General features: G+C 39.2%; 1 protein-coding gene across 2 annotated transcripts in view; it reads right to left on the reverse strand.

Annotated features, from left to right (window-relative positions):
* Positions 1-9938, reverse strand: part of Zc3h12b (zinc finger CCCH-type containing 12B) — a 199980-nt gene that overhangs the window by 13268 nt on the left and 176774 nt on the right. For both annotated transcript variants that reach the window (XM_013355308.2, XM_026778207.1), the window contains 2 exons: positions 6583-6672; positions 5197-5954 (listed from right to left, as the gene is read on the reverse strand). In XM_013355308.2, coding sequence (XP_013210762.1) covers positions 5197-5801 — 605 coding nt within the window. In that variant the 5' untranslated portion in view covers positions 5802-5954; positions 6583-6672. The remainder of the gene's footprint in view (positions 1-5196; positions 5955-6582; positions 6673-9938) is intronic.

Below are 9938 nucleotides of genomic sequence, written 5' to 3' on the forward strand. Positions count from 1 at the left end.
ATAACCCCCTAAATAACCTCACTCTGCATGGTGTGTCTATCCATGTCTCCATCTCTTGCCCGACCACCACGTGTCTCCCTGCCTGGGACCAGCCACCACTCAGGGACCAGAAGCCATCTCTGCCTGGCACTGGCTGCTCTCGGGGCCTGCTGCCTCCCACCACATGGCCGGCTACCACCACTTGGGGACGTACTACATCTGCTGCCTACAGCTGCCAGGGATCCTGCAGCATTTTTTTTAATATTTATTTATTTATTTATTATGGACACACTATTCTGTTTGCATATATGTCTGTAGGCCAGAAGAGGACACCAGACCTCATTACAGATGGTTGTGAGCCACCATGTGGTTGCTAGGAATCGAACTCGGGTCCTTTGGAAGAGCATGCAATGCTCTTAACCACTGAGCCATCTCTCCAGCCCATCCTGCAGCATTTTTAATTTTTCCATTACACTACTGACTGCTTATCTAGGAGTGGGACTGAGTGAACTCCCCTTTCCGTGCTAGACATTTGTCAGGCTTTAACTTGCATAGATCTTGTGCATGTTGTCTCAAGTGCTGTGAATTCATATGTTCAAATTCCCTGAGGTGTCCAGAAAATGATTTCCTTGTACACATCCACCACCTATATTTTTTTTTACATTCTTTCTGCGATGTTCTCTGAGTCTTAGGTGTGTATGTGTGTGTAATATAGACATCTCACTTAGGTCTGACCATTCCACAGTCTCTCATTCTCTGCACCTTCATCAGTTGTGTGTCTCTGTGTTAATCACCATCTACTAAAAAAGCTTCTCTGATGAGGATTGACCTACATACTAGCCTATAGGTATAATGATAAATCATTAGGAGTCAGTTTAATATTATGCTCATTTAGGAAAATAATAAAAGTACCTTCTCCCTTAGGATCTATGACCTGTCCTTCAGGTTCTAGACCCCAATAACATGCAAGAAATGGGTTTCAACTTGAGGAGTAGGTCTTAAATCCCTCAACTCCAGGCCTCTGCAAGAGCAGCAAACAATAACCTCTGAGCCATCTCTCCAGCCCCCTCTCTTACTGTAGATGTGCATAAGTGCAGTAAGCAGCAACTATGCTACAGCCTAAATAATACTCTCTTTCAAAATTTCCTCCACCAAAAATTTTAATCTGTGCATTTGTTGAGGTGAGTGTCCCTTCTTCATTTATTTTGGGGATATTTTATTGATCAGCCTTATTTTGAGGTCTCAACCACAACACTGAAAGAGAAAGAACCACACTGCTGTGCAACCAACACCACTAAAATAAATCATAAAGAAAGAAACAATTTAAACAATTTAAATCTAGCCAAGCCAAATAACGATAGAAAATAAAGTGGCAATGATAATGTAGAATAAGCTATAAAGTTACACATTCAATAGGAGAAATTTAATTTAAAAAATAAAATAAGGAATGTGGGCATGGAAAAGGAAAAAGAACAATGTTAAATAAAAGGAAAAATTAATAATGTTGAAGAATGTGAACTTGGGTCATCCAGAAGAGCACCCAGGACTCTTAATGACTGAGCTATTTCTTGAGCCCCATTCTGCTATAATTCACTGAATAATAGACTGAATTTTAAAATTTTGGGAGTTCAGTTCCTAGCCCGAGTCAGGTGGTTTACAGCTACACGTAACTTAAGCTCCAGGTGGTCCAATGCCCTCTTCTGGCCTCCATGGGTTCCTGCAGTCACATGCATACATGGACACACTTACACACAAATAAATATACAAATAAATCTTTTAAAAAAGGAAAATGAAGATCATAAAGGTATGAAAAATGTGAAGAAAAGAGTAGGATTAATGCTGCGAAGAAAGAAGGTGAAGACAAAGCATCTGTAAATGTTAACGACACTAGGCTCATTAAAGAGAAAACTCTCTTGAGGAGGCACGGTGTTTTAGAGCAATACTTCCCCCGTGTAAGGTTCCATATTGTGACAATGTAAAAACATTTGTAAGGAGAGAACCTGAACTGAAAATGCAGCAGAAGGGTTTCTCTGCTCAAAAAAATAACTGTCTCGGAAAGCGTTTCCCGAGGTTCGCAACAAAGGCCTGCAAAGGCTAATACTGCCATGATGGAACCAAGCTAGACCACATCTTGATATCCCAAATGAGCTGGGAAGCACCAGGCTGGTGCTTTTACAGACATAGGAAATGAAAGATTTAGGAATCATCAAGTCTTGTACCAAGATTCCTAAGAGGTGTTGAGACCGGTTAATCTACTTTCAAGGTGACCCTAAAAGTCCATTGCATGAAACAGGGAAGATAAACTGTAAGTTGCAATGGAAACTCCAGGATGTTGGAGGTACTGGCACTATAACGACATCTACGGAGAAAAGGTGAGGGGACCAATGGAGTCATCATTAAAGAGAAGCTATATGTGTTACAGGTAGCAGTCCTGGAGGGGTAGGGATTCTCAAGCTCAATGGAGCTCAGATAAAGCCATCATCAGTACAACCTGTGAGATATCAAGGTTAATCAAGCTGTTTCTCCTGCTAGGGTTTACTTTTGCTTTGATATGATCTTTCCTTGTTATTATCTGTTTTTTTCCCCCTTTTGGACCGGGAATGTTTATTCTGGAGCTTTGTATGTTGGTAGGATCTAACTTGTTTTCTATTTTCATAGATATTTACAGTTAAGAGATTTTCTTTCCCTTTTCTTTCTTTTTTTCTTTTTCAAGACAGGGCTTCTCTGTATAGCCCTAGCTGTCCTGGAACTCACTTTGTGGACCAGGCTGGCTTTGAACTCAGGGATCCACCTGCCTTTGCCTCCCAAGTGCTACGATTAAAGGCTTACACCACCACTGCTCAGATCTAGAGATTTTCTTGGGTCTTGGAAAAGAATTTATGCTTTAGAATAGTGTTGGGATGAACTAAATGCATTTGAAACTGAGACTTAGGGGTCGTGAGCCAGAATGTTATGGTTTAAAGTTATGTATTGGGCTATAAAGTTGACAAGCAGTGGAGCTGTGGAGACTAATCTTGAGTGTCAACTTGATTGGAGTTGGAGTTTCCTTGAAAATACATCTCTGGCTGTGATTGTGGGAGGCTGTTTCCAGGAAGATTTAACTGGTGAAGAGCCACTCTAAATGAGCCGCCGTCCTTGACGGAATAAAAGAGCAGTGTCTGAACAGCAACATTCATCCGTTTGTGTCAGCTCTTGCCATATAAATGAGAAAAATTACTAGTAAATTCTCCCTCTTCTTGCCTTTCAATGATTTTCTTCCTCCCATTAGCATCCTCATTTGCTGTGGTGTGACCACACACACACACACACACACACACACACACACACACACAGAGAGAGAGAGAGAGAGAGAGAGAGAGAGAGAGAGAACATAACACACACATATATGTATGTATGTAAGCCTAGGTTATGCATATAAGAAAAATATGTGATAATCTCTTTTTTTTCATTTCAGTACACTCTTTTCTCCCCTCTCTTCAGTTTAGAACCGTTCCTCCTCCATCATACTCCTTCCCTATCATGTGTCATACATAAGAGCTATGCATTTTTATTCTAAGTTTTTCTTCTTTCTGAATCTGAGTTCAGTTAGTTTACTTAAAATGATAATCTCACTCAATTTTCCTTCAAACAGAACTCTATTCTGAGCTGGGCATGGTGGTGCACGCCTTTTATCCCAGCACTCGGAGGCAGAGGCAACTGGAACTCTGTGAGTTCAAGGCCAGTCTGGACAGAGAACCCAGTCTCCAAAACACAAACAAACAACAACAACAAAATCAAGAAAAACTCTTTTCCGTAGACATCACAATTTCCTTATCTATGAATTGGTCTCTGGACATTTAGACTGGTTCTTATCTTGGCTCTTCTAAGGAGTGTGGCAATGAGCACAGCTGCAAAGCTACCTCTATGGCATTCTTGGCATTTTTGGATCCTTCGGTTATCTGGTTATCTATCCAGGATGGGTCCACTTGGTTCTGACGGTAGTTCTAGTTTTAGGTTTGTGAGGAACAAGCACACTGACTGTCACAGTGATCACACTAGTTCAGTCTCACCGGGAGTCAGTGTATTCGTTTCCTAGTCGCTCTATAACAAATTGCTACATGTATAGTAATTACTCCTTGAAAGTTGAAGAGACCAGAAATCTAAAACTGAAGCTTTGGTAAGGCTGCTTTCTTTCTTCAGGCCTCAGGTGTTTCCTTATACTTTCCAGCTTTTAGAGTCTACCCTCATTCCTGATGTCACGGTTCCTTCTTACTTTCACTTATTGTGTCTGTAGCACGTCTTACTACTTATTCTGATCCTGTTGTCTGCCTCTAGTGACAACTCTTGGCCAACCTTAATCATACAAGGTAACTTTCTCCAGCTCAAACTCAACTTAAATACACATATAATCTCTATTTTAATACTTAACAGACTTACAGGCTTCGGAGATTATCATATGGATATCTTTAGCAGGCAAGTATTTATCCTACTACAATCACCAAGTTTAGAAAAAAACACATGTTGCATTTTAAGGGTGTGACAATAAAGGAGCATGTTGTTTCTACGCTGGGAAATGACATCAATACAGGTAGTAGGTATAGAAACCAGAATAATTTATAAGACCTTTAAAGAGTCCAAAATAGCTGAGTGGTGGTGGTGGTGCATGCCTTCAATCCCAGCACTCAGGAGGCATGAGTTTGAGACCAGCCTAGTCTACAGAACAAGTTCCAAGACAGGCTCCAAAGCTACACAAAGAAAACCATCTCAAAAAACCAAAGAGAGAAAAAGGAAACGGGGAAAAGAGAGAGGGAGGGAAGGAAAAAGGTGGGGGTGCAGTCAAGTTGGAGAAAAGTCCACATCACACATTTGCCTTGAAGGTAGAAAGATCCCAGCGTTGTGTATTCATGATTGGGAATTATGGGAAGTTCCAAAGTAAGCCTTCAACTGGCAATGCATAAGAAGCAGTTTTGAGAATGACTAATCTAGAAAGGACAGGACATAGGCACTAAATATTTTGTCTCTGTTCAAGCATCACTAATATCTAATGTTTTGTCAAAAATACTTGCAGGAGAATTGGTAGCAATTCCAGAGGAGAAGGAAAAGCAAGGGAAGGGTAATTCTAGACTCTGTCCACCTAAAGGAATGCAAGACACAGACAAGTAAGACCTTCTCATAGTGCTCTGCAATGCAAGACAATTTCCATTTTAAAGGGAGATGAAAAAAATACACCAGGCTTACCTCATTGCCACATTACTTCCATCAATAACAACTGGTCTCAAGTTATCACTATTGTCTATTTCATCTTCCAGAGACAATTCGGGGCTTGCGATCTCTCTGGAGCTAGCCCCTCGGGGCAACACCAGACTCACGTTGACTTGCCCTTCTGAGTCACCTTTGTTTCCAAGTCTGACAAGCTCTGCCAATACATCATTAATAAGTGATTCTGGGCCTAGTTTATTAAGCACTGATTGAATCTGTTCTTCTGCATAGCCCAGCTTTAGAGCAAAGTCCATCTTGGCTTGGTATTCCTTCTCCAGGTCGAGCTTCCCATCCTGTAGTATGCTGCTCTGGGAGAAGCTTGGCCGGTCCAGGCAGGGTGACCGACAGAGCTGGCGATGTGGCTTAGAGGGCATCTCTTTCTTCTTCCGCGGAGTATCTGCAGGTTGGCAGCTGTTGTGGCCACTCTTAAAGCCCAGCTGTTCAGGGTCACTCTCAGAGCTCATCCAGTCTTCAGGGTCAGCATTGCCTCGCTCTGTGCTGGCCTCCTGCCGTGGCTGCTGCTTCTCTTCCTTGGAAGCACTCTTCTCCATTTTCGATGTCTCCGCTGCAGCTGTGGCCGTCATCCCGTTCCCTGGCTCCTCAGAGATTTAATCAGCTATTTTTCTTTTTAACCTGCTTGGAATCCATGTACAGGAGCATTCCTCTAGAGTAAAATGTTGGGGTAGCAATGGTGCAAGAGTTTATCTGGTTCTGTATGTTCAGATGTTAGGCAGTCTCTACAAACAAACACATATAGCATAATCATATATAATAAACTTCTGGGAAAAACAGAACACACAGTTTTTCCCTCAGAAAGTACGCATTCTTTAGCATTTGACTTTTCTGTCTACAATGGTATAGAGAATCATTAATTCTCATAATTACAGACAAAATTTCAATTGGGGTAATAAAGACATAACGCTTGAAAGCACAGATAAAGTTATTCTTACAAATTTGAGAGAAATTGAATTCTTACAGACTCTGTGTGTGTGTGTGTGTGTGTGGTTTGTAGACAGGACTCTCTCTTTTTCTTTCCTTTTGCTAGCAAAGTATTTCTAGATAACCCCTCCAGATCCTTCTTCTTATGGATGCAATCTACTCCTGAGAAGAATCTACTCATCATTACTTTTTACAAAATGTCAGGAATCTCATCTTTTAGAGAATCCAAATAAAGATTAAAACTGCTTTTAGACAACTAACGTACCATGCAAGGGAAAATTACAAAGTGATGTTTTAGATGTGGGAAAGTGTATGTGTGTGTGTGTGTGTGTGTGTGTGTGTGTGTGCACAAGCCTTTGCCACCTCTTTCACTTATTGTAACTGGTAAACAAAAGGAGCAGACGAGCTGTGCTTAGTGATGCATACCTCAAGTCCCATTATTTCAGGAGGCCATGACAGGAGGTTCCCTTGAGCCCTGGGAGAGATATCCCTCCCCATAGGCAACAGAGGGAGACCCTGTAAATTAGAAAAAAAGAAAAAAAACAACTTAACTTATTTGATAAACATTAAAAAATTAATTACAGAAGAGAATTAGACAATTTTATTTCTCTCTTCTCTAGCACACACTTCACCTGTCTTGACAGTTTTTCAGTTCTAATTTTTTCTCTTCTTGGAATTTGAGTTTTTCTTATGTGTAAGGTGAAGACATTCCCTGGTATCTACCAGGATAATTGCAATTACATTACAAGCTTACATAAGAAGAGTGACGAAGGTGCTTGGGAAAGTCAATAGAATGCAGTAAATTCTCAATGCAAATTCGCCAAGGAAACAGCAGATTTCACAGTGCACAAGGTTTCTCTTTTGGACAGGATCTGTCACTGTAGCCCAGGCTGGCCTTGAAGTCATAGGAATCCTCTTGACTCAGTCTTCTGAGTGGTGGAATTATAAACGTAAGTCACCACATCTGATCCAGACCTGTTTTTACATTTTACTTTTATTTTTGAGAAGGTTCTCACCATGTAGCTTGGCTAGCCTTAAGCTTGCTACAAAGACCAGGATTGCCTCGAACTCATTGAAGTCCAGGAGCCTCTGCCTGCCCAGTCATGGAATTAAAGGAATGTATAACCATATGCACCTATTTTTTTATTTTCATATTTTTATTTTTGAGATTAAATTACATGATTTTTTTCCATACCCTTTCTCTCTCCATGTACCCCAAATTGCTCTCTTTCAACTGTAAGGCTTCTTTTTCTTGAACTAGTTTTCCATTTTGTGTGTTTTGAAGGAAAGTGGAGCAAGGATAGTAGATCTGTGAGCATGGGAACTCTTTTCAGGCATCAGCTGTGCCCACTAAAGTAAAACAAGGTTGTCTGTAAAACCAATATACCAGAGACTTTCAGATCATGCTAATTCTATTTATACAAACAAGAAGAAAAGGTACGAACAGGCCTAACAGTGTTATGGCTATTCCTTTACTTTGAGAGTCTTATCTGGAAACATTAATACAGAAATGAATTTTCTGAGCTACTATTAAGGAAGTGTGTAATAACTTCTCTAGTGACTACACTGCTACTTTTGGCTTTACACTTTTTTTAGCTGAATTTGGTGGCTCATGTTTGTAATTCCAGTCCTTGGAGTCTGATACAGGAATATTTCCATGAGTTCAAGGCAAGCCTGGTCTACACTGTGTGACCATATCTCAAAAAAACTTGACTTCAGTGAATTACCCAATACAGAGATGCCAATTTTAACTTTGCTTTCCAGTTCATCTGGGTTATTCAAACTTTCAAGCTCATTTTCTTTGTAAGTTTTGCATTGATTGATTTATATTTTGTTCTCTTCAGAATAATATCTAGTGTACAAAATGTACTGACACTTTTGTCTAACACTTATGCAAAGCTCCAAAATCACTTAAAAACAATCATTTATAGGACTTCATATTTATTTTGGGTATATATTATTAACTTTTTGTTGCTCTTAGATAGTATAGTATATATTACTTTCCAATATATAGTATACTATATATTGTTTTTTCTTCTCTCAGGTATTTCACTCTCTTTACATTGACATCCTGTGAAAATTTCAACCATGTTCAAGAAGACACACATGATTAAACTCACAGAAAATACTTTACAGACCAGAAACTCTTACTGAAATCACAGTCATTGTAACCTTTTTCACTTAAAGAGAAAAAACTAGCTCAGTAAAAATAAGCTTGTATCAACCTTTAAAACCATTAAGCAATGTAAAGAAAATTATTGATTATTTGTCCTACATCTTGTATTAGTATGTGTCACATATTTTTATTTGTTTCAGAATAGAACCTGAAACAAATTTCTATACCTATATTCATTGTTTAATTACTTTCAGCTAATAAACAATTTAATATTTTATGATACTTTCTTTTTGGTTTTTCGAGACAGGGTTTCTCTGTAGCTTTTGGTGCCTGTCCTGGAACTAGCTCTTGTAGACCAGGCTGGCCTCGAACTCACAGAGATCCGCCTGTCTCTGCCTCCCGAGTGCTGGGATTAAAGGCATGTGCTCACCACCACCTGGCAATACTTTTTATATATAATTTTATCTTGCATATATGTATAAATGTTATATATTTACATATAATTGTAACACACACAAAGTGTGTATATGTGTTCATATTCACCCCTACTTTATCTTATTTTGTCCTCTATCGACCTACTCTGGTTCCCTTCCTCCCCCTAATACTCTTCCTGTTTTCATGCTATTTATATATACTGTTTTTTTTTGTTTGTTTTTTTGAGATACAGGATATCATATAGTCCAGGCTGGTCTAGAACTTGATAGCTGAGGATGACCTTGAGCTTCAGATTCCCCCCCACCTCCACCTCTGAAGTGCTAGGGTCATAGTTATGTACCACCACATTGGGCTATACACATATTTAAATTTAGATTTCATATATAAGAGAGAATGGACAATATTTGTCCGTCTTTTCTTGTTTCTATTACCCTATCTCGTTACCTCCTCATCCACTATTAGATGCCTTACTCATTCAACAGAATGTCATCCAAGAGAACAGTCATTCTACTGTTAAGTTTAAGTGTAGATTCTACATATGTTTAAGTGTAGATTCTACATATGAGTGGTAATATGATATTTGTCTTTCTGAGTCATATTTGTCCTTTTAAAGCTGGTTTATTTCACTTAATATGTTATTTTCATTCCCATACAAATGGCACAATTACATTCATTTTACTACTAATCAAACTGTTGTGCATATCGGTCTACCACACCTTTCTTTTCTGTTTGCTGATGGCCATACGGGCCTTCTCTCTATCTTAGCTACTTTGATTAATGTTTAACGCTGTCATAACCACCGATGTGTATGTCACGTCTGAAGTATGAAGTTTCATTACCTTCTAGTACTCTTCCTAGTCACTTTTAAAACTATGTTTTTTAGTTCTTTGTATACATTTTTGATTGGTCTTTCTAACCCTGGAGCTTAACACATTGTCAAATACGGTTCTTATGAATGAAGAGGTGCCACATTCCTGCTGCCTTGTCTCAAGAAGTTTGCAAACTTGCATCTAGGTTTTCCTGGGACAGTTCTCAGTTTGTGAACATTTTTCTAGTATGATTACAAACAAAAATTCCCTCATTCTCTCAAGTCCCAGATTGAGTAAAATGGGAGGAGGGATAAGAAAGTAATGGAGGCAGATGGGGAATATGATCAATAGACATTATTTGTATGGAAATGTCATAATGATACTCACTATTTTGTACACTTAATATAAAAATTTAAAATACA

Source organism: Microtus ochrogaster, unplaced genomic scaffold, assembly GCF_000317375.1.
Source record: "Microtus ochrogaster isolate Prairie Vole_2 unplaced genomic scaffold, MicOch1.0 UNK112, whole genome shotgun sequence".
Classification (NCBI taxonomy): Eukaryota; Metazoa; Chordata; class Mammalia; order Rodentia; family Cricetidae; genus Microtus; species Microtus ochrogaster.